The sequence below is a fragment of the Zootoca vivipara genome, chromosome 6 (assembly GCF_963506605.1).
Source record: "Zootoca vivipara chromosome 6, rZooViv1.1, whole genome shotgun sequence".
Lineage (NCBI taxonomy): Eukaryota > Metazoa > Chordata > Lepidosauria > Squamata > Lacertidae > Zootoca > Zootoca vivipara.
In genome coordinates, this window is record NC_083281.1 from 79,135,187 (window position 1) to 79,160,899 (window position 25,713).

At 44.8% G+C, this 25,713-nt stretch overlaps 2 protein-coding genes across 3 annotated transcripts in view; one reads left to right on the plus strand and one right to left on the minus strand.

Moving 5' to 3' along the window:
- Window positions 1-25,713, minus strand: part of PLCH2 (phospholipase C eta 2) — a 331,389-nt gene that overhangs the window by 300,554 nt on the left and 5,122 nt on the right. The window contains exons 1-2 of one of the 2 annotated variants that reach the window (XM_060276183.1): window positions 23,831-23,938; window positions 13,213-13,872 (exon numbers count right to left, since the gene is read on the minus strand). In XM_060276183.1, coding sequence (XP_060132166.1) covers window positions 13,213-13,300 — 88 coding nt within the window. In that variant the 5' untranslated portion in view covers window positions 13,301-13,872; window positions 23,831-23,938. Of the gene's footprint in view, window positions 1-13,212; window positions 13,873-23,830; window positions 23,939-25,713 lie in introns of those variants that run through there. The other variant, XM_060276182.1, reaches the window with a different exon arrangement.
- LOC118086486 (small ribosomal subunit protein uS19-like) lies at window positions 22,107-22,591 on the plus strand. Its single transcript, XM_035118128.2, has one exon. The coding sequence runs from the start codon at window positions 22,119-22,121 to the stop codon at window positions 22,506-22,508; it is 390 nt and encodes a 129-aa protein (XP_034974019.1). The 5' UTR covers window positions 22,107-22,118; the 3' UTR covers window positions 22,509-22,591.

Sequence of the window (25,713 nt, forward strand, 5' to 3'; positions counted from 1 at the left end):
ACCAAAATCATCATATTCTCCCATTCCTAGTGATACTATTGAGGCCGTTCCCAGAGTCCTCATCCTGCAAAAACCCTCATCATTCACCTCCAAGCCCCCAAGCAAGACAGTGGGGAAAGAGGAATTAGAGTTTGAATTATTTCTGTCTCCCGGGCTCAAATGGAGTTCATCAAATTTTACGCCATCTCTCACAGTTGTTACCACAGCTGACAAAAAGAGCGAGTCTGTCGCCCTGTCAGATTCTTTTCTTTAAAATTATTCCTAAATCTTAACAGAAATTAACAGCTTCTTCTTTGCATTCCTAGCACAGCTCCTTCCTTCTGAGAGTCAAACTCCATACTGTAGTTCTAAACTACACAGCCTGTTACCTAGGATACGTGGCCATGTGGGTTAAACCTAATCTCTGCTCTCCAAAAGGAGCTATTTGATTGTGGAAACCAAGGTCAGGGGACTGAGTTTGCAGAGACGCCCGTGTGTTGGGTTGGAAATGCAGGGTTATCCAATTGAGCAGGGTGGAAGTGCTTTAATTATTTTATCTATCATCAAGATTTATATACAGCTTTTGCAGAAAATAGCCAAGATGGCTTAAAATCAGGATATATTACTTACACACACACACACACACACAAATAACAACTAAAACAAACATTGGCCCCATCTGTGAAAACAGTTTAAAAGCTAGAAGTCTCAATGGCAACAGGAGCAAAGATATATATTATGAGCTGCAGCCAATTAAGTTCTGCTCAAAGCAGACCTACTGAAATCAATGGACCTAAGTTAATTGTGTCCATAGATTCATAAAGTTGGAAGGGACCCCAAGAGTCATCTAGTCCAACCCCCTATGATGCAGGAATGATAGCTAAATAATCCCTGACAGATGGCCATCCAACCTAAGGTTACCAGACGTCCCCATTTCCCGGGGACAGTCCCCGGATTTACAAATCAGTCCCCATACAAAATCCATTGAAGTTGAAAAGTGTCCCCAGATTCATTGAAAAAAATCTGGTAACCTTAATCCAACCTCTGTTTAAAAACCTCCAGTGAAGGAGAGTCCACCACCTTTCAAGGTGGCTCATTCCATGGCCAAACAACTCTTACCTTCAGAAAGTTCTTCCTAATGTTTTGTCAGAATCTCCTATCTTGTCATTTGAATTCATTGGTTTGGGTCCTACTCTCTGGAGCAGCAGAAAACAAGCTGGCTCCATTATCTATGTGACATCCTTTCAGATATTTGAAGATGGCTATCACATCGCCTCTTGGGCTAAACATACCCAGCTCCTTCAACTGTTCCTCATAAGGCCTGGCTTCCAGAACCATTACCATATTGGCCACCCTGCTGTGTACACGTTCCAGCTCGCCAATATCCTTCTTAAACTGTCAATATCCTTCTTAAATGATCCCAATGTGTCTGCTCTAAATAGGACTAATGTTGGACATAACCCACAGTCTTCAAAGTACTTCCAAACCAATGTAGAATTGTGTGAGCCTGCATCTTCATTGCATAAAGAGTTTCCAGCATGGGGACTGGAATCCTAGCCAATCAGAGTTAGCCCCTCATGCTCCCACAGGCTCCTTTTGCTATGAATGCCTGAAGAGACCTAACATGGGCAGGCTTCCCACTAGAAGTAGTAATGGCTATGACAAACTCTACATAAAACCCCACCCATTTTCATCCAACAATCCTGCTCAAGTTTCATAACACGGTGGCAACAGCTGGAGTATGACATTATCTTTATCAGATCCAGGCAAAACCGCAAAGTTATCAGCAGCACGCTCTAAGCAGCTGAGCTACCCTTTGGTTTGTGTAATATAGAAATCACTTCCCGTTCCTTTAGTGTTTTGTAGATAATCAATCTAAAAACTGGAGAGATGAGAGAGCTAACCCCTGAATAGGAAAAGGCCACAGTTCATTCTTGACATCTTTCTCCCGGGAAACATCATCCATGAAAAACAGAGGTCGCTTCCTGCTGGAAGGAGCTGACTAGGAAAGACTTGTGTGCTCACCAGTCCCCTTCCCTTCTTGGAATGACCCACTGTGAAGATAAAAATCCTTCTGAGGCCCAACTTTTTGTGTTCGTTTATGATACACACTATCTGAGAAGTGCCCTCCAACAGATAGTGAGGCTGACAGGTGCATTATTTGCAAGGCAGTCCTTCCCAGAATTCACCCTCAGACCATGGATAAGAGTTTGACACAGTCAAACATCTGCCTGACTTCTCTTAGGCAACCTTCCAATTCCCCTTCAAAACAAGCTTGCTCTTCTTACAGTGTAAAAAAATTTCCACAAGGATTCTGAGGCATAGTCACTTACTCTGCCTAGAAGCCAGCTAGTACTCCCCTGCTGTTAATCACACTGCATTGAAGAACAACATACTGTAGGAACCTAGAAAATCGCCTTATAGAGAGTCGAATCCACTGGTCCTTCTTGCTCAGCACTGTGTCTAGACTGATCGGCAGTGGCTCTCCCAGATTTCAGACAGGGAGTCTCTCCCAACCCTACCTGGAGATTGAACCTGGGATCTTCTGCACGCAAAGTAGATGCTTTGCCCCCCTTTTCTTTTTATTTTTTTAAAAAAGGGCAAACAGGAGCTTCCTAGCCTACAGAGCTAGCAGATGTCATTAATTCATTTTCTTTTGTTAATTAATACACAGCAGGGTTTTCAAAAGAAGTCACCCAAGACAGTTTACAGAAATGAAAATTGTTAGAAACAGAACCATTTAAAAAACAACCTCCTTGCAATTTAGGCATCTCTCGGGGGCAGAAGATTAGCAAATCCTCGTGAGGGAAGGCTATGCTGAACTGGCTGCTACTAATTTAATTTGCAACGTGTTTTACAGCTTTCATCTTCTGTAAGGTGGACCATTTGGTATGTCCCTTTTGCAAAGAGGGAGGGGGACATCCAGTCAGCTGCTTTCATCCACTGCAGAAGCGGCCTGGACACAAGCTGCTCACACAACCACATCCTCTCCTTTGGATGGGAGTGAATGTACACACACACACACACACACACACACACACATATATATACACTGTGTGCGCAGCCTTATTTTCTTTGACGTAAAGCCAACTCCCCATTCGCTCCTGCCATTACAGGGCTGATTTTCTCCCTTCACCATCATCACAATGGCTGTTGTGTCCTTAGGGAGGCAGAGGCTCCTGTTCCCTCCAAGATGAATCATATCTGATAAAACCTGAACTTCTCATTTGTCAGGTATTAGGTGCCTCATTGCCTCTCCTAGCTTTGCCTCTCTCGTCTCTTGCATGCCAGAATTTGCCAAGTCTAAAAAGAAACAGAGCGATGATGACAAATTAAAATAAACCCATTTCTCCAATGTGCCCTGACATGTCAGGCATCCCCTTCCTTGGCACGGCAGAGGCTACGGAAGCCTGCACCGCGAGTGGAACTGCAAATCTCCTGCTTCCTCGAGAACCTTGGAGTGCAGTATCAGGAAAAAAGAGAGGTTCTTCCAAGATAGCTCTGGGCTGCTGTGCAGGCACGGTTCTGTTAGCGGAAGGGGCTGAAGCTTAGTGGCAGGACCCATTCTTTGCACCCACAAGGTCCTAGAACCACCCCCAACACTGGGAAATACTCCTGACTGAAATCCTGGGGATCCGCTGCTGCCGCTGCCGCTCTGACTAGCTAGATAAGTGGCCTGACAGCCTCCTATGTTTTCAGGAATTACCATTCATGTACAGTGGTACCTCTAGTTACGAACTTAATTCGTTCTGGAGGTCCGTTCTTAACCTGAAACTGTTCTTAACTAGAGGTGTGCTTTTGCTAATGGGGCCTCTTGCTGCCCCTGCGCTGCCAGCACACGATTTCCGTTCTCATCCTGGGGCAAAGTTCTCAACTCGAGGTAACTCTTCCAGGTTAGCGGAGTTTGTAACCTGAAGTGTTTGCAACCTGAGGTGTTTGTAACTCGAGGTACCACTGTATTATATTAGGCCTGGCTGGATGGCATACTTCATTATTACAAACACATTTCATCTCTTGGCTCAGTGGGTGGTCCATGCATCTGGCTACTAACCAGAAAGTTGGTGGTTCAAGTCCGCCTGGGGATGGCTGTGGGCAGGGTTCCTGCATTGCAGTGGGTTGGGCTAGATGACCCTCAGGGTCCCTTCCAACTCTATGATTCACGTTTGGGATAAAAAAATATTTCTGCTGGACACATATGCTGAAATCAAAAATCCCTTGCTATTTTTCACCTGTCTGCAGGAGCCAAGGAACACTGACTTTATTCCTTATGAAAATATGGGAACTGTTTCCACACTGAAAAGCATGCTTGCGTGAATTCCCTGAGGAATACAGGAGGCTGTCTTATATGGAACAGGACTGTGGGTTCATCTAGCTCAGTGTTGCCATCATTCATTGGCAGAGACTTCCTAGGATATCAGGCAGGGCTTTTTCTCCAGGTCCCATGGATTGAACCAGAGGTCTTTGGTTTGCAAAGCAGGAGATTTGCCACTGAGCTGCAAGCCTTCCCCTGGTAGATTGCTTTAAATCAGAAGACAGTGCTCGTGGGAGGACGTCCGAAGAGCCAAGCTCTTGTGGGTGCACATAGCGTCACAGAGCAATGTGACCAACAGATCCTGGTGAAAGAGGCTGGCTGTTCCTTGCCTGCCCCGTGGCCCACATTTCATGGAATGTGCAGAGAGACGACAACAACAAAAAGGTCTTTTATGTATTCCCATTCATGGGGGGCCTAGTTTATAATCCAATTCCTACACACTCCACCTGCACCCCACTGGTTTCAAACAGACCATTGAAAAATATTTCCATATATCTGAAAAGGTGCTCATCCTTCCAAAATGACACATCTCACACACACACTGTGCAAATTTAAAACTTGGAGACAATCAAAACTAGTGGAATTGCTTTTCTTAAACCTCATACTCAGTAGGGAAGCAGAATGTGGGAGGGGAAAGTTAGGCTGTGTGTGAATGAATATATATATATATATATTTATATATTCTAGCTCTAAAATGTATACCGGTATGATCTTATTATCTCTTTCAAATCCCTTCCAAACCCAATTTACAACAGAGAGAGTGGGGGAAGGAGAGAGAGAGAGACCAGAGATGAGGGTAAGCTTTGCAGGATCACAAAAAAACGTAATTGGAAGAGAATGTTTAAAAGAAACTGCTAGAAACGACAGATAATATAATCATCTAGCTTTGACTGCATAACTCTGATCTAAGGCTTGTTTCCTTTCAGAAGTAAAAAAAAAAAAAACCCAAACTGTGAGATTTCTCAAGGAAAATTTGGCCGCTTTCCTTTGGAGGAAAAGAAACCGGAAGTTGATGGTCCCTGACTCGCAAGGAACAAACACTAGAATGGGTTAGGGTAGGGAATGTGCTTTGATTTATCTATTATTGCATTTATATTGTTCCATTATTATTATTATTATTAAATTTTAAATACTGCCCTTTATCCAAAGATCACAGGGCGGTTCACAACATAAAAACACAAAATGAGAACACAAAATGCATACTACATAATAAAACAAAAACAAATCAATAATCCCCATTCTCACAAACGTCTTTAAAAAGCCATAGAATGTTTGTCAGCCCAATGCCTGGTTGAAGAGAAATGTTTTCGCCCAGTGCCTAAAGATATGTCCTATCTTTCCTCCAAGGAGCTCAAGCTGGTGTACACAATTCCCCCTCTTGCCGCATTATCCTTATAAGAACCTGGTGAGGTAGGTTGGGCAGAGAAACCAAGGGTGACAAGTGAGCTTTCGTGGCCCAGTGAGGATTTGAAACCTCCGGTCCCAGCCCAACACTCAATCCACTACACAACACTGGCTATCTTAAGCCTGCTCCAGCCTTCCCAACCAGGTGCCCTCCAGATGTTGCTGGACTACCAATTCCCATCATTTCTGACCACCACCCATCATGGATGGGCCTGCTGGCAAGTCAACCAGGTTGAGGAATTGTGGTCTACTCTCAACATCAGCAGGAATTCTCCATAGTACAGGTGCCTAATTACCTACTTTTCAACAGTTTTCAAACTTACAATAAATCAAATACTGTAACTGGACTTGAATCCATGCATTATATGCCAGAAATAATCAGCACCAGCAGCTTAACTCTACGGTTGGGCTAGCAAAAGAATGCCAGGGTTAATCCCCAACATCTCTACAGTCGTACCTTGGTTCTCAGACGCCTTGGTACGCATACGTTTTGGCTCCCGAATGCCGCAAACCCAGAAATAAGTGTTCTGGTTTGCAAACGTTTTTCAGATGCCGAACGTCCGACGCAGCTTCTGCTTGAGTGCAGGAAGCTCCTGCAGCCAATCAGAAGCCACACCTTGATTTTCGAATGGTTTCGGGAGTTGAATGGACTCCTGGAATGGATTAGGTTCGAGAACCAAGGTACCACTGTAGTTACAAGGGTCAGGTACCAGGTGATGGTACTTGGAGAGTGCCTGCCACTCAGAGTAAACAAGACTAGCTTAGATAGGCAAACAGACTAAGACCCTGGTATGAGGCAGCTTCCTACAAACATAATATACATCACAGTCTTCTGCAACAAATCACCTATGCAAAATGCTACTAAATATACAGTATTCCTCAGGGAACTATTTCTTAGCATTTTAAGCAATCTGCCAATCAATTTAGATCTGAGCATAAATTTAAAAGACAGAGGGGATCATTATTACAAAGGCTCTGCTAATGGGGAAAATTGGGTGAAATTCTTCTGAAAAGGAAGGCTCTGTTTCGTCCTCAGCTAACAGATTTAGCACACTGGCTGAATTAGCAAAGCAGGGCGCTTTTCCTAAGAACTGGCCCAGTTGTTTTTGTCAATACTCAGTGCCACATATCTTGTTTCCGTGCCTCCTCTGCACCCTTGTCAATAATACACACAAGAATACAAAGCTTTGTTGGCTTTCTGACCCTCCTTCTAATCCTCCTTCTGAAAGGGATTATTCGCACACTTACTGTCAGACTCCGATTTTGTAAAAATAAATAATCAGGGTGAACTTGTAGGATCACAGCCATTCAGCAAAGGAAGAGACCGATTTCCAATGTGGAACATTTAAAGCAGGCAACTTTGGCCGGCCCTTTGGTTGGCCCTCACGGCCCTTCACTTCATCAAATCTGGCCCTCTTTGAAAAAAGTCTGGACACCACTGATTTAAAGCAAAAGTGGTTACACTGCTGTTGATGGCAACCACAATGCACAGAGAGCGGAAACAAAAACGCTTCTAAAATTATGGCTGCAACAATGATAGGCTAAGATAATGAGGGCAAAATAGCTTGCGGAAGCGAACATGAGTAACAGCTGTATTAGCAATGGGGCATTTCTACAACACACACTTAAAACAGATTGAAGAGTCACCACTTCTCTCCCTAGGAACCCTGGGAACTATAGTTTCATAAAGGAAGCTTAGGATCTCACCAGACTGTTAGTCCCAGGAAAAGTGTCCAGTGCTGGGGGGGGGGGCTTCTGTCACTTCAACTGGTATAAAACTGATATAAAATGTGCAGATCTGCCCTCTTTGTGTCTTAAGAAGCCTGCAAACCTTGCATCCTCTAAAAACAGCAGTTTCTGGACCCTGACCAAAGACAGTCTACTTTAGAAGTTCTGGTTTCTGAAAACCTCCTGCAAAAATACTCTGGAGGTTTTCTGTGAGCCTTCTGAGTTCTGCATTCCTAGCAATGCAATGGTAGATGAAGGCAAGGGTATTTGTGTGTGCCTTTATGCGCATGCACATACCCTCCAACATTTCTCTGACGAAAACAGGGGTGTCCTACGGAAAAGTAGGATCAAATCAGAAACCGGAACAGCTTCTGTAAATCCAGGACTATCCCTGGAAAATAGGAGCACCTGGAGGGCTTGTGCTCAGAGATTCTCATATTCCACAAATAAAGTACAGCACTAGCATACGGTAGGTGGCTGAGGCAAGCCTAGAAGAGTTGAAATAGAGGGGAAATGTCCTTTCCTTTTCACCGAGTTAACTTGCATGAAATGATAACACCAGAATTGCAACAGCATGAGTTGCAATATTACATCTGACAACCCAGGGCTGCTCTCTGCAACAAAATCATGGCTCGCCACCCTCCCTCTCCCCTTCCAAGCATGGCAAACTTTCGTAAACAGCTCCGCAGCACACATTCAATTTCTCCCCATTCCACAGAACGCCAAGATTAAGCCCAAGGCCAGAAACCTGATGCTGCCTCTTGCGCTCCCAGCACCAAAGGCTGCGCTTACTTGCTTTCCCCCCCTCCTTTCTTTTATAAAGGCAATGCTTAGCTGCATCCTTTAGTAATCTGTTTCCATGGTGACCGTTCACTTCAAAGGGAAGTATTGTCATTGTTTAAAGAAATGGAGAAGGGCAGTCTAAAGCAAGGAAAGGGGCAGTATGTTAATAGAGCTCACTTACTGGTACCTGCTTGCTCTCAGACACACACACAACTGGTCTAATGGTTTTCCTACTTGGGGGCAAGGCAGAGCTCATCACAAACTCTAAATTCCCATTTCCTCCTCCTCTTCTTTTTGCAAAAAAATAAATAAGCGGCTTTTCAGCAGAACTTCAATATCTCTTGGGTTAGGTGTTCAGGAGCCAATGGCCTATGAATTTGTTCACAGATAGAGAGTGGCCATTTACCATGAATCACTGCCAATTAGAGGAACATCTTTGACATGTGACTCATCAGGGTTGCCTGAACTAACCAAGGTACAGCCTCGGCCCTCAAGCTGCAGCTCGATATTTTTCATTACTTAGAAATGTATATCCTCCATTCCTCTTCATGAAAAAAGCAAACCCAAGGCAGCTTACAAGATAAAAATTCATATTATTGATATTTATTCATGAATCGTTTCCCACGAAGCATCCAGAGTTGATTTGCAGTGTAGTAAAAACAGATACAGAACAATTGTGTATGTTTTAAAAAACCGCTTAAACATTTGCATTAATAAAAACAGAATGTGTATGTGTCTCTAGTCTCTATGTGTGCGTACAATTTAACCCAATTGTGTGTGTGTGTGTGTGTGTGTGTGTGTAATAAATTCACACCTAATGCAGGTATCAAGTGGCCTAAACATCTCCACTTAGAAGGTTTGCTGAAAGAGGAATATATTCTGCCCCACCTGGGCTCCAGCTCCATAGACCATTAGCTCAGACCCCCAATTGACTTTTCTGTGGATCTTCATGAGAATAAAGGTTCCCTATTCCAAACTAAGCAGACATGGTGAAAATACTATGAAAATCCATCTCATACTCCTGCCACAGGAATCCACAGCTGCCTGCTACACTTTGCAAGGAAGGAAAAAGCTAATGGATAAATCTCTGAACAAGAACAAGTTTCATTATTTGCTAACTGACTTACTTTTTCAAAGCCAGGCGGATCTGACAGGGGGGAAGGCAAAATCCCATGCCACCACCTGAAGGCTTTCAGCAACTAAAAATCTTGTTTGAAAGAAAGAAAATATCCTGAAGTTTATTTATTGTTGATGTGTTCCCAGGATTCCACCTCCCCACCGCAAAACATAAATTTGCCAGCCTCCAAAAACTAAGGCAAAGCAAAACACACCACCGCTTCTCTGTTACCCAAACTGTTGGTGCTAGAAGCATCCCTTTTAGCATGGAACATATTCACACACAGCCAAAATGAGAAAACCTGGGGATAAAACTAACTGATCAAGTTGGACATGTCACACTACAGTTGACTTAACTTCTCCTACTCAAGCTCCTACTCCATCAACACCTCCAATAGACAGACAGACGTCCGTACCTTGGTTTTGGAACAGCTTAGTTCCCAAACATTTTGGCTCCCAAACGCCACAAAACCGGAAGTGACTGTTCCGGTTTGCGAACTATTTTTGGAAGCCGAATGTCTGGCATGGCTTCTGCAGCTTCTGATTGGCTGCAGGAGCTTCCTGCAGCCAATCAGAAGCCACGCGTTGGTTTCTGAATGTTTTGAAAGTCGAACAGACTTCCGGAACAGATTCCATTTGACTTCCAAGGTACGACTGTACAGAGAGAGAGAGAGAGAGAGAGAGAGAGAGAGAGAGAGAGAGAGAGAGAGAGAGAGAGAGAGAGAGAGAGAGAGAACCTTTGCACAGAATATGATTCTGAACTCAGAACCAAGCTATATGTTCAGGAATGATAGCATTACATTGGAGTGCTGGAAGGCTGCATGGTTGCATGGATGAAAATCTGCCCATAGAAAGGTAGCATGCCAGGAAGCTGGGTTATGGATGAGAGGTGCTGAGATTGCTAGATTTGCTGGTGAAATATCATACAACTTTAAGTGTACAATTTCCCTTTTCCAAAAAAAGTACTTATGCAGCATGTCCCCATTTTTTAGAACCATGGTGTCCAGATAAACATATTCACCATTTCATCTTAACATAGTTAAGAGGGAGATAAACAGCATTTTAAATCAGATCCTCTACATTTCTCAGACTTGCAGGCTTTGACAAGGCTAATGAACGCTGCTGTTTCCGGCTAAATTTCTCTATCTGAAGGATATCAGGTAGAGGACTCCATGGAGATAGGAAGCCAACAAACCAATGAGCAGTCTTGGTACAGAGCTACAGGACAGAAGAACACCTCTAGCTACTAATCTGAAAAGGCAATTAGATCCAGCCGTAGAGTCTGAACACCAGAAATGAACTGGGCACAAATCTTGTCATAAAACTAAGAATAAGATTACAATCCTGTACCATCTTATATGGGAGGAAGCTCGTCTGAACACCATGTGGTTTACTTCAGAGTAGATATAGGACTGCACTAAATGGTTATAAAATGTAAGGCAAGTGGCTTGAAATTCACATTTTTGTGTCAGCCTACTGCAAACATCTGGAGAATTGTGTGTGTGTGTGCACATACAGAGTCAAGCAAAAACAGATTTCTTGGGTAGCAATAGGAGCATAGTACAGCACTCAGGCGGCACTGTGGGTTAAACCACAGAGCCTAGGGCTTGCCAATCAGAAGGTCGGCAGTTCGAATCCCTGCGACGGGGTGAGCTCCCGTTGCTCAGTCCCAGCTCCTGCCAACCTAGCAGTTTGAAAGCACGTCAAAGTGCAAGTAAATAAATAGGTACCGCTACAGTGGGAAGGTAAATGGCGCTTCCGTGTGCTGCTCTGGTTCGCCAGAAGCGGCTTAGTCATGCTGGCCACATGACCTGGAAGCTATATGCCGGCTCCCTCAGCCAATAAAGCGAGATGAGCGCCGCAACCCCAGAGTCGGTCACGACTGGACCTAATGGTCAGGGGTCCCTTTACCTTTACCTTTACAGCACTGTGGACATAAATAAAGATTGTTATTATGCAGGGTCGCATATTGTATCCTCTCTAATAAAAGATGCCTCAGTCAGTCACTATGAAAGGTGGAGTCAAACAGAATATAACTCAGGAGGAAAGGGTGGGTGCATGAATACCCAACAGTGTTGGTAGCAAGCTCGAGGTCCACTCACATATAGGCCAAAGCAGTTTATATAGTCAACCCCCTGAAGAGATCTGCTCCCATTCTTATGCTCTCTGTATGAAAATGTCTCTAAACTACTACCTACTAGTCTGGAAACACAAGACAAATCATAGCCTCCATGCATTAATCAGGCAAGCAAAAGAACAAAAACACAAAAAACCTGTGGGCTGTATCCAACTCAGTCCTACACAGAGTGAATGTAATGAGTCTCATTTAGCCACAGCCATTAATTTCAATGGGTTTGCTATGAGATGAGCACTGGATACAACTCTATATAAGAACACACTCTATAGAGAGAGGTCCTTCCTTCTGCTTCCAGTGTGAGTTGCACAATCCAAAACTGCACCAGCCATGTACAAGAGGGAGATACCAGCAAGGTTGGGGGAACCTTAGAGATGCAGAAGCACAAAACAACAACAACAACAACAACAACAACAACAACAACAACAACAACAACAATGCAGCAGCCCACACAGGACTAAGTACACTCAGACAGGAAACCAACAGGGAGGGAGAATGGAATGGGACATATCATGGAAGAACATTCCATGTTGCATCCTTTTCTTGCAGTTCCCACTTGTTTCTTTTTGCACTCTGCTTTTCAGGCCCTAAATTGCCATCCCAAAGGCAGCTTAATATAATAAATACATGTCTGATAAGAAGCATAGTCCAAAAATAAGTAAAATTGCAATCAAAACCAAGTGCAAGATGGAATCAGTGAAAACACTCCCAATCAGCTAGGGGGGGGGGGGTAAAATTATTCCGTGCCCACAGTTAGAACAAGAAAAAAAGAAGTCATAACAGCTCATCTAAAACTCAAAAGGGACTGTCCACATGCCATTCCACTTCATTGGTTGTTCTGTGATCATTCTCCAATGTTACCAATATCACTGCTGTTTAGAAGACCACTTTTGCACTACAGCACAACAGAATGCTTGTTGCATCGGAAGTTACAAGATTTTTGAAGCAAGTTGCAGGACACGCACAAAGTGGGAACAAAGCAGCATGTCAACCTTGAAACTTTTGCAGGTGCAAACAGTATTGAAAGCAAGATCCCATATGACCACTCCAATACCATCAATGAGCACAAATCACCCATAAAAAGGATGTCTGGAGGGGTCTTTCCACAATCTGGGTATCTAATCTGAGAAGGTCCAATCTCACATCAGTCAGCTGCAGCTTGTAAGGCAAAAGGACAGTTAAAAGGACAGTTAAGGCCTTGGTTCTCCAGCTATTATTGAACTACAACTCCCCATCATCCCTAGCTAGCAGGACCAGTGGTCAATGATGGTGGGAACTGTAGTCCAAAAACAGACAAAGTTCCACATGTGGAAAAATGAATCTTCTGTGCTATTTCTTACCTTGTGCTATAGAACACCAAGAAAGAAAATTAAAACCAAATGCAACATTGTTCTTCCACTTGCCCCCCAAGCTTATGGAATCTCTTCTGGAAATAGATAGTGCCATAGAACCTCTTATGCAACAGCAGAAAGAAATGTTTCCCTTCCAACTCCAAAATCAAGAACTAAACAAAACCACAGTGTATAACGCAACAGCTTTACAATTATGTCCACAGAAGCCCAGATGTAGTTAAAATTATTATCAGCCTCATCCCTCCATCAGAACACTAACAGAAGTAATTTGTGGCACTTCGACAACCTGAACATGGCGAGAGGCAACCCAACCTACACATAAATAAGTCCTGGAGGCAGTCTTTGCTTCTCCACAGACAAATGGTAGTTTATAGGCATACAACAGAAAGCTCTGTTTGACTTACCTACTGTGATGACATTTGTGGAAAGGAAATGCTGGCAGTTTATGCTTCCTGACAAGGAGTCTTCCGGTTGCCCCAAATCAGCCAGCATGGCTTCCAGAGTTTCCAGAAGCAAACCAGAAGACCTCGTCTTTCTCGAACCGGTTCAAGATGTGAGCGTATGCAGTTGTCAGAAGACACCACCAGGAAATTTCAGGTATATGAAAATCAGTTCTAGCAGTAACATAATCCACTGGAATTGATTTTAGGAAGCTATTTCATGCCCATTGGTCCAATTAAGCCCAGTATTGTCTGTTCTGGTATTTCCTGACCCTGTATCGGAAAGACTTCTAATTGAAGAGATCAGAGAGGGAACCTGGGATTTTCTGCACACTGAGCAATTGGTTCTCCTGAAGCTAAAGGCGGTCTCCCAACAGTTGGATAAAAGCTTCCTTCAAAATATCAGCAGCCCAGGATTCAAAGAGCCTAGTGTCTTTCGTCAGTGCTATTCTCTGCCACGATCTTCCTGTTAGGAGGGCGAAAACTCATGAGTGGGCAGTAACAAAAGGTCACATTGTCATTGTCTTCCAAACCAGGGGCCTTTGAGTACTGTGTGTGTTCACTGGGTATTTAAATGCAAACGTTTCTTCTTCTTTTCCCTTTCCCCTGGGTCAAGTTGCACACCTGTGAACAAAACAAAAATGCATCAGTATTGCCCATTTGGGCATTTCATAAATATGTTCTTTATATATATTTTTTAAAAATGATGGCTACCTTTTTATTACCCACACTACTTTTACCTGTAATGTCTCTGCGGGAGAGCCTTTATTATGGATGAAAAGGACAGCAGCTTCTTAAATAGAACTCTCAACAGTCACAGAGTTCTTTGGAAGAATCAGGGCTATAGAACTGATGTTGCAACAAAAAGGTGGACTCCTGAGGGGTGACCTATTTAGGTTTATCTTAGAGACCTTTCCTTTAAGTCTCAACTCTTCTTACAATCTCTAGTCCCTTTCAATTGTAGAGAGACTGGAGCGAAAGTATGCAGGCAAGAGTCTTCCCGGTTGCTCACTGAGAAGCAAACCTCCTCCCCCTTTCCAAAGTTCTAGCCCGGGGTTGACTCCAGGTTTAAACTGCCACCTTAATCTCTCACAATCCCCCCTGCCCCAATATAGTATTTATTCAGATATAAGTATCCTGCCCTGCTAATTGCCATGAGCGCAAATTTCAAAGGTTAGCTGTTTGTTTTGGGTGGGTTCGCCGTTAAAATGCGGACTGGATTGAATTTCTTCCCTTCCCCCCCCCCAAGTCCCTATTCTGCACCCACACATCTTGCCTGTATCTCCAGGTGTGCATCTGCCTACCTAGGATGCAGAAGAAGAAGGCAGGGACAGGGAAGGGCAAATCCCAAGGGATTTGTCAGCACAGTCAACTGTTTGCTTAAGGGTTTGTTCTCAAGCAGGAGATTCCATCGGAATGAAGTATTGCAGTTCAAGCGCCCATCCCAAAAAGCAGTGTTTTCCAAACGGGGGGTTGGAGCCAAGTTGTAACAATAGCAGTTCTCTCAGCACTAGGGGTGGGTGGAGAGAGATCGTTATACCAACTCCCAATTCTTGCCATCCCCAGGGGAAAAGAAAACCTTCTTATTTGGTCTTCAAGGAAAAGGAAATGCTGCATTTTGAAACATCACACGGCGCCCAGGGATAGGGAGCAGTTGTAGGCGGCTGCTGCAAGGGAGATAAGGGGGCTTATAACAACAACAATTGTATTATTTGTACCCTGCCCATCTGGGTGGCTTGCCCCAGCCACTCTGGGCAGCTTCCAACAAATAAGTCAAGGGGTCAGCTAAGCTTCAGAACTGGGACAAGGTGGAAGGAGAGAGAGAGAGAGAGAGATAAAAAGAGAAAGGAAACCCTGAACTCACCACTTGGGAATCCCCCACCCCAAAAATGCAAAATGTTTACGAACAAGCAGCAATAGAATTGCAAAGTCAAGTGAAAGGAGTAGCAGAAGGATTTGACAAGAGAATGCAGGACACTTGGTTCTGTCAAGGGGGGAGCTGTCTTCCTCCTCAGCTCAGCTTTCAGACACCCAGCTGAGCACTAGGGAGGAGAAGCCTCTTTGGCCCAGCTGCCTCCAGCCCTTGAATGAATAATCGATTTTATTTATTTTATCCCACCCTTCCTCCCTCTTGGCTGAGCCTTCCTTCCTAAATCCTTCATAGCTGCTATATCCCACAAGAAGGGGAGCACATCTCCATCACCTCCTAAGATGGTTGGAGCCCCTCCTGTCTTGGTATCTGTTACCGTGTTGATAGGGTGATGAGCTCCTGCCCGTATCACCTAGGAATAGGGAAGCTGAACATTTGTCAATCCAGCACTGACTGGCAGCAACTCCCCAGGATTTCTGAAAGGGAGTCTCTCCCAGCCCTACTTGAAGATATCAGGAACTGAACCTGGGGCCTTTTATATGAAAAGCTCTATATGCGTCCCTACCTCTCCTTAATGCCATTGTTTTTCACCCCCTAAAAATGACACACCTTACCAAACCATGTTCAAAACACAGCCTCCCATCTTGACCCCCCGCAACAGTGCCTGGGGGAAGAGGAATGAGGTAATTGTGTCCCAACCAACAAAGATGTACAGTGGTACCTCGGTTTAAGTACACAATTGGTTCCGGAAGTCTGTACTTAACCTGAAGCGTACTTAACCTGAAGCAAACTTTCCCATTGAAAGTAATGGAAAGTGGATTAATCCGTTCCAGACGGGTCCGCGGAGTACTCAACCTGAAGCGTACTTAACCCGAAGTATGAGTGTAATTGGTTCTGGAAGTCCGTACTTAACCTGAAGCTTACTTAACCTGAAGTGAACTTTCCCATTGAAAGTAATGTAAAGTGGATTAATCCGTTCCAGACGGTCCACGGAGTACTTAAACTGAAAGAACTCAAACCGAAGCGTACTTAAACCGAGGTATGACTGTAGAAGCATATCTAATTACCCAGTAGCAGCCCAACAGACAATCGCTCTTCCATCAGCAGAAAGAAAATGTTAGAAGACTTGTGTGTAAAGATGCCCATTTTGTGTTTCAACATTTGTCGTATAGAAGCTAGTAGGGGCTTGGAGCGGCTCCAGTTTATGTTCTCAGAGTAAATTAACAATGCATAGCGTGGACAGAAGCAGCAGGGGAAGGAAGAGAAACCACATGGCATATGCAAGTTATGAGATGAAGAAGCACATCAGAAGTCGGGAGATCAAAACCAAACAACATACTTTAAAAGCCAATCAGAAGCCTCGGAAGCCGCATTGGACATTCAGCTTCCAAAAATAGTTTGCAAACCGGGACACTCACTTCTGGGTTTGCAGCGTTCGGGAGCCAAAAAGTTCAAGAACTGAGCTGTTCGAAAACCAAGATACGACTGTACTACAAAAAATGATGTGATGACCACCAACTTTTAGGCACCTTTGAAAGGGTGTTTAGACCAATGTTTAGACTGATTAGTTCAAAATTGGGAAAGGAGTACGACAAGGTTGTATATTGTCTCCCTGCTTATTTAACTTATATGCAGAATTCATCATGCAAAAGGCTGGACTAGATGAATCCCAAACCGGAATTAAGATTGCCGGAAAAAATATCAACAACCTCAGATATGCAGATGACACAACCTTGATGGCAGAAAGTGAGGAGGAATTAAAGAACCTTTTAATGAGGGTGAAAGAGGAGAGCGCAAAATATGGTCTGAAGCTCAACATCAAAAAAACCAAGATCATGGCCACTGGTCCCATCACCTCCTGGCAAATAGAAGGGGAAGAAATGGAGGCAGTGAGAGATTTTACTTTCTTGGGCTCCTTGATCACTGCAGATGCTGACAGCAGTCACGAAATTAAAAGATGCCTGCTTCTTGGGAGAAAAGCAATGACAAACCTAGATAGCATCTTAAAAAGCAGAGACATCACCTTGCCGACAAAGGTCCGTATAGTTAAAGCTATGGTTTTCCCAGTAGTGATGTATGGAAGTGAGAGCTGGACCATAAAGAAGGCTGATCGCCAAAGAATTGATGCTTTTGAATTATGGTGCTGGAGGAGACTCTTGAGAGTCCCATGGACTGCAAGAAGATCAAACCTATCCATTCTTAAGGAAATCAGCCCTGAGTGCTCACTGGAAGGACAGATCGTGAAGCTGAGGCTCCAATACTTTGGCCACCTCATGAGAAGAGAAGACTCCCTGGAAAAGACCCTGATGTTGGGAAAGATGGAGGGCACAAGGAGAAGGGGACGACAGAGGACGAGATGGCTGGACAGTGTTCTCGAAGCTACGAACATGAGTTTGACCAAACTGCAGGGGGCAGTGCAAGACAGGAGTGCCTGGCGTGCTATGGTCCATGGGGTCACGAAGAGTCGGACATGACTAAACGACTAAACAACAACAACAGACCAATTCATGGAAGAAGAAAAGGTTATCAAAGGCAACATTGCACCAGGCCAGGTGTGTAATCAGTTCAGCAGAACCTTAAATAGTTTGTTAAGATGCTTCCCAAACCACTGCTCTAAGGGTCAGGTCAATAGAGCTATTTTTAAGAAGAGCAGCCCCTTTTAGATGCCTTTATGTTTCTGGATTTGTTTGCGAGGTTTATCAACCAAGGTTGCTTGAGGACATGGAGACATCTGTAGCACTGACTCCGTGACACCTGCAAGCCAGATGCTAACCCATCCCATAGAGCAGCATGAGCAAGTTCAGCACATATAAACTGTTAAAATAAACACATTTGTCCTGCACATATATTTTTTTAAAGTGCTCCCTTTAATGTAAAGCATGTGTGCTCCGTAACAACACGTTATCTTTTCTCGTAGCCACAGCCCGTTAACTACAGAGCTAAACCACTTGGCGTCTACATGTGTAAATGCAGGGCCAGCAACAATTTTGGGGGGGGGAGGGGAACTAACCAACCAGCCAACCATTCTGTCAAACCAGAATACAAATTAACAGCACGAGAGCACAGAAGCAGATGTTCACCTCTCCAGGCACTTTGACCTCGAGGAATTTACAGTAGCAAAACGTGGCAAATATAACCAAGGCAGAGGCCCATAGGTAAGGGTGGCCATCTGTTGATGTCCACAGGCATTACTCGTTCTGAAATCAATAACCAACCCACCCACCCCCACTGTAGGTGTGGTGTCACATTTTTCCAGTTAGGCTACACACACACACACATGCACACAAGTTGCTCTCATTTGGGGAAGCTTGGACTAAGGGAAAGGCCATCTTACAAGAGGCATTCTTACTTACACCCACAGAATATCTGTTGGGTATGTCTAGTTTCCTGCATGCACTATAGTTCCCAGACTTCCTTATGTTGATATGTCTACCTCCTGGGGCTCTTTTGTGAGGAAGGGTTGGATACAAGTAGAATAGAATAGAATAGAATTCCTGTATACTACTTCACATGGGCCCCTTCAGCCATAAAAATCCAAGTTACCAAAAACATAAACTACTTTGTTCTCTTCCCCCACCCCGCAGCAATCCATTGAAGGCAGCTGCTCTTAATTCTGATCTCCTCTCCATGTTCAATTATGGCAGGGTGATGCAGTAGGGTTTTTTCCTTTAAGAAAACAAACCCATTACAGTCCTACGAGCTTTGAGAGACATTTACATACAGATTGTGCCAGCCGTTCCAAAACAAAACAAAAACTTAAGAAAAGAATATATAATCAAGTCTGTATGCTCAAGTCTTATGATAACACAGAAGCCTTTTCAGGTCCAAATTATAATGCTTGATGATAACAACATCAGGGAAGATTGTGTTTACTCAACTTCGCCTAAACTTAGCCAGCTGCAGGAATTTCGAATTTAACTCTCAGATGCTCAAGTGAGGAGAACATGGTTGTGCTTAGGTGTTTGTGGGCTTTCCATAGTCATCTGATTGGCCACTGTGAGAACATGATGCTGGACTAGCTGGGCCATCGGCCTGATCCAGCAGCTTTTTCCTTTGAAGCTTGGTTATCCACTGACAAAACTGGGACTAGCAGCACTGAGGCTTCTTAAGCATCTTAAACTGAAGGGGGAAGTTGAAGGGTCGTTTCAGGTCCTAGGTACATCCTCTTGGTGTCTGATTGGTGAAGAAGATGTAGCTGTCATAAGGAAGCCAAAAGGGACTGCAGGAAACCCCACCATTAGGGCTACCGACTTGATATGGATTGAAGAGAGCATAGCAGAGAGAGCATTTGAAGAGTGCTTACAGCAGGGGTCCCCAAACTAAGGCCCGGGGGCCGGATGCAGCCCAATCGCCTTCTCAATCTGGCCCGCGGACGGTCCGGGAATCAGCATGCTTTTACATGAGTAGAATGTGTCCTTTTATTTAAAATGCATCTCTGGGTTATTTGTGGGGTCTGCCTGGAGTTTTTAGATGAGTAGAATGTGTGCTTTTATTTAAAATGCATCTCTGGGTTATTTGTGGGGCATAGGAATTCATTCATATATATTTTTCAAAATATAGTCCGGCCCCCCAGAAGGTCTGAGGGACAGTGGACCGGCCCCCTGCTGAAAAAGTTTGCTGACCCCTTTAGAGGGTGTTCCCTACAATACACAATTTCATTTATGTGCACAGGGGTCCAGATTATAACCCCTGTATACTCAGATACTAGGAGGGTGGATTTCGGATGGGAAACTGGTGTGTGGCTTCTCTCCAGATTGGGAACACATTCCAGATTAAGGCTCTGCACAGCTGCATCTCCTTAATAAAAAAAAAAGGTCTGACGCCAGAACCTGTGTGGCAAGAGGGCTCAAAAGTTGCAGGACCACGGAGAGCACCAAGGGTGCAATTTGCTCCCACAAAGGTTGAGAACAGACCAAGGACTTATCCACACTCATCTTTTGCCCTGCTCTTTTAGGCACAGGACCGCGCTTAAAAGTTCTGTATCCGAGCATGCGTGCTTTTTGCCCCCAAAGTTTTCCCCACAAAAACCTGCTCTTTAGCACTCAATTGGAACAAACATCAATTTTGGTTTTCCGTTGACAGCTGTTTGCTCTTCGCTTTAAGGCAGGGGTCAGCAAACCTTTTCAGCAGGGGGCCGGTCCACTGTCCCTCAGAGCTTGTGGGGGGGTGGACTATATATATATATATATATATATATATATATATATATATATATATATATATAGGGGGTGAACAAATTCCTATGCCCCACAAATAACCCAGAGATGCATTTTAAATAAAAGAACACATATTACTCATGTGATTCCTGGACCGTCCACGGGCTGGATTTAGAAGACAATTGGGCCTGATCTGGCCCCCATGCCTTAGTTTGCCTATCCATGCTTTAAGGAGTGGGTTATTGCAGGGAAAGCTATTGGGGGGGGGGGAGGTCACCCGGACACAGAGCTTTAAAGCACAGACCATGCATGAAAAGAGTAGAAGAGTGTGCAGAAGCCCCAAGCCTTTTTGAACCTCTGTCCACATGTTGATAGCGGTGGATTCTTAAAGGGTCATCTCTCTGGCCTGAAGATGGTCACTCATCCTCTCTCCCATGGGTTCCCTCCTAGTTTTCTCCCTGTGCCATTGGACCAGTGAGGTCCTGTGGGAGATGCGCGACTCCTCAGGCTCCAGGGAAGCCACGCATGAGGATATAGCCCTGGCCTTATGGGCACAAAAGGACATTTTGAGGACTCATGTCCATCAGCCTCATTGGTCTGAACCCCAGCAACTGGTTCAGATCCCTGCACCTATTCTGGTTCCTTAACTCAAGATTATGTATCCTCTAACTCTTGATTGCTGCTAAACAGTGGTCAGTTGGTGTCATATTGCAGCAGTTCTTAAAGACTTGCACTACTTGCCAATATAGTTACCCTCTGAATTTTCAAGGTCTTGGACAACTCGAGATCTACATACTTGAAGGAGTGTCTGTCTGAATAGACCTGTCCAGATGTTAAGATAGGACAAGGAGGCCTTTCTCAATGTCTTTCCGTAAGCAGGAGACATTCATTGTTCAGTGATGCAAGAGAAAACCACCTTCACAGTGGCACCCAGACTTTGGATCTCCCCCTGCCCTCTGAAATTCATCAGATTCCAGCTTACAACTTGTTGTTTTTAAGGGAATGTTGTTGTGACCTTCCCAGAGCACTTTGGCTATTGCAGAGGCTGTGGATATGTTAAGTCAACAAATAAAGCATGCCTTTAAAAAAAGCAAAAACCGAAAACACCATAATGTGTAATTTTATCCCTTAGTGGTTTATGCAAAGTCTTGGTAACTTAATATACATGTATCACCACTGTCGATTATGAACTCTTTTTAATTGCTTTGTTGGTTAATAGCTTCCACTGTTATGGAACATGAGCATTAATTCATTTAGGTTTCTTTGGTATCAACAGACAGGAGGGGTGTGTTTTATCCCTCCCTGCTGTTCAAAACCAACTCCATCATATCATACGCAGCTCAAGCTGTGTTTATAGCAAAGCAGTTGCAGTAGTTATCTATTTGTAAGGTTTCATTATCTGTCACAGCAAAGCCTTTGTCATAAAGCAAAGAAAGAAGAAAATGATAGCAGCTTGTAAAAATGGGAGCTCAAGGTGCCCTGTATTTTGTAGTAGACACATGAAGTTTACACAGAGTATTATTTACCAGTCTGTGGTGCTGCCCTTCGGCAACAGGGAGAGTTAAAAGTTTGCTGCAGGCTACTAGGAGGAAATGCAGTAATTATTCCTACAGAGCAAAAAAGATAATGAATTATAGCAATGTTCTGCAATTATTCAGGGAGTCTTTTGTGGCACATAGAAGAAACGAAAGAGTCAGGTGAATTATTTGCACTAATTCTCCGTAAAGATCAGGGCAATACATTGCAGACTTTACAAAAGAAGGAGAAACATTATGTGTGGAGTTGTTGTTGACATCCGTCTGCCTCAAAAAACAATGGAGTGCACAGAGGAGACTGCGGCCAAGATGGCGGAAGTGGAGCAGAAGAAGAAGCATAGTATCCGGAAGTTCGCTTATCGGGGTGTTGAACTGGACCAGCTCCTCGACATGTCCTACGAGCAGCTGATGCAGCTGTACAGCGCCCTCCAGGGCCGGCGGCTCAACCGTGGCCTGTGCCGCAAGCAGCACTCCCTCCTCAAGTGGCTGTGCAAGGCCAATAACGAGGCCCTGCCCATGGAGAAGCCAGAGGTGGTCAAGACCCACCTGAGAGACATGATTATCCTTCCGGAAATGGTGGGCAGCATGGTTGGCATGTACAATGGGAAGACCTTCAACCAGGTGGAAATCTCGCCTGAAATGATTGGCCACTATTTGAGAGAGTTCCCCATAACTTACAAGCCCGTTAAGCACGGCTGACCTGGAATTGGGGCCACCCACTCCTCTCGGTTCATTCCTCTGAAGTAAGGGGATTCGGGAAGAGTTGTGTCTCTCGTGTAAATAAAAGGATTTCCCAACAACAACAACAAAAAACAATGGAGTGCACCTCCAGATTCTCCAGATTTAGCATTGTTATTTGTTCGCATACTATGGTTCTACTTTTATCTGTTTTTATTAATGGCTTGGAGAATGCACAATATAACTAAAGTAAAATCAGAGATATCCAGGAAGCCTATAACCCTAGGAGGTGGCTCTTTTGTGACCTCACAGGCGCTCTTGGGTCAAAAGCTATCAATTATGCAATCCAGTCAACCTTCCAGTTTGACAGGCTCAGTGCTTCTGTTCAACACTCTAAGTTGCACCCTGTATATCCACATGAATTTTTTAACTGTAATTTGCAATTAGTTTCATTGTAAGTCTGCTCCACAAAATAAGGCTCTAACAAGCTGCCAACAGGGGTAGTCATCACTTCTGTGACTTCAAGCTACTGTTGTGAATTTTAGAAACCAGGTGAACTACAGTAACTTTCTCCTGCTTGCGCCTGGAAGCAACTTAGCAACAACACCAGCTTCGAATGGCATTAATACTCCTCATGCTGTATTTAAACTGTGAAGTGCTGTGCTAATTTCTTCTTTAATTTGTGAATACCATCATCAAGGCAACATTAATTCTCTCTCTCTCCTTACGCTCAAAGGGAATGAAATCTCCTTAGTCTCGCAAAGCAATGATTCAGCCAGGGCCATACAAAGGAATGTAAATACTGTACAGCTTATCAAGCATTTTGGGAAGCAAGACGACAACCTAAAAAAGCTGGGAGGATGGCCATGTTCTGCACACTTACTAGACTTTCACCACTTGGTACTCTGTGGTCATAAAAGAGGGCCTTTGAAAAGCATTTCAGCTATTCTGAAACTGCACCCTGCAATATGTAGGGGTTGAAACCTAGAGAAACACTGCTTCCATTCAGAATCGGCATATACAAATGAATAGATACGGTGATTAAACAGCCTTGAATGTTTTGAATGATTAAGCAGGAAACTCAAGGAGAATGTAAAGCAATAAAATGCACTGAACCAAAGAAGCCTAGAATGGCCTCAAGGAGATTCAAACAGTCTGGCTTATCTGCCCCCTTTTGAAAATATAATGTTGGATTTCCTCACCATGATGTCCCAGGGAAGGCTACAGAAATTTAAATATACAATACTAAAATCAGCTTTAAACAAATTACGGCCTAGAGACATGGGTAGGTCCAAACACACGCATGCGCATGCACACACACACAAAAAAATATACAGTGGTACCTCAGGTTAGGGGACCCAGGTGGCGCTGTGGGTTAAACCACTGAGCCTAGGGCTTGCCAATCAGAAGGCCGGCGGTTCAAATCCCTGTGACGGGGTGAGTTCCCGTTGCTCGGTCCCAGCTCCTGCCAACCTAGCAGCTTGAAAGCACATCAAAAATGCAAGTAGATAAATAGGAACCGCTACAGCGGGAAAGTAAACGGCGTTTCCATGTGCTGCTCTGGTTTGCCAGAAGTGGCTTTGTCATGCTGGCCACATGACCTGGAAGCTATATGCCGGCTCCCTCGGCCAATAATGCGAGATGAGCGCGCAACCCCAGAGTCGGTCACGACTGGACCTAATGGTCAGGGGTCCCTTTACCTTACCTCAGGTTAAGAACTTAATTTGTTCTGGAGGTCCATTCTTAACCTGAAACTGTTCTTAACCTGAGGTACCACTTTAGCTAATAGAGCCTTCCACTGCCGCCGCACGATTTCTGTTCTCATCCTGAAGCAAAGTTCTTAACCTGAGGTACTATTTCTGGGTTCGTGGAGTCTGTAACCTGAAGCGTATGTAACCCGAGGTACCACTGTATATGTATCAGGTCTAAAGAGGTCTGTCTTTGAGCATATCAGGAGAAGAGTTAAATTGCAGTGTCAGTTCCCATGAGGCTGGTCCCTCTCTAGGTCATTCAAATGTCCCCACAGCCATACAGGAGCTTGCTGATATATAAACAGTTCCTATATTCCCATGAGAAATATCTAAAGCAGCCTCACCTCTGCCTTGACATGTGTAACAAACATTGTTGTTTTCTGCATTGTTGGCCTTCCTTGCCTTTTGGGGGGAAATCATTAGCATTGATATACCCATGATACTTCCAGGTTTGAACACATGTTGGCAAGAGGTCCTTCTTAGTGACAATAGTGGTTCCCAAACATTTTTCCACTTGAAAATGGTTGGTGATCTTGGAGGGACCACTTCATGACTTTTCTACAATTGTAATGCACTATGCTGCATGCCACATGCTTTTTAACTGCATTTTTATTGTTTCTTTCATTTTTTTTACTTTGCATTTTAAAAGGTAAAGGTAAAGGACCCCTGACAGTTTAGTCCAGTCGCGGAGGACTCTGGGGTTGCGGAACTCATCTCGCTTTACTGGCCGAGGGAGCCGACGTTTGTCCGCAGACCGGCGTCGTCGCTAGCCTTCTGGCTGCCTGGGGCGGCAAACCTGAAGGCACCCCACCGAGGGGTGGGGCGTCCGTCGTGCGCATGCATCACGCGTCACGACACATGCGTCATGATGCACGACGCACATGTCATGCCGCACACATCGCACTACGGAGCGGGTTGCCGGCGGGGTAGTGCTCCAGCACCTGGATCCGAGGATCCTGATGCTAGAACTGCGCTGCCGGCAACCCGCTCCGTAGCTCACTGACGCCCCTCGCCGCTCCACCTGAGCAGGAAGAAGCACAAAGCAAGCTATGGAGCGGGTTGCTGGCACCACCGCTCTAGCATCGGGATACTCGGATCCGGGCACTGGAGCACCGCCGCCGGCAACCCGCTCCGTAGCACGCTTTGTGCTTCTTCCTACTCAGGCAGAGGCAGAGCGGCAAGGAGCATCAGCGGCCGCCGCTGACACTGCTCTCTGGCCCACCCCTTGCCTCTGCCCCACCAGGAAGAAGCGAGGGGCGAGGCCAGCAACACTGGGGCCTCCGCGAGATGGCCACTGCCACAGTAGCGGCAGCCATTGGTGGAGGTGGCGAGGGGGCGCCACGCCGCCCCCCGCAGAGTAGAGCCCGAGGTGCCCCACCCCGTATTGCAACAACCCTGCCGCTGACAGTTTTGCCGGGTCAGCATGACTAAGCCGCTTCTGGAAAAACCAGAGCAGCGCACGGAAATGCCATTTA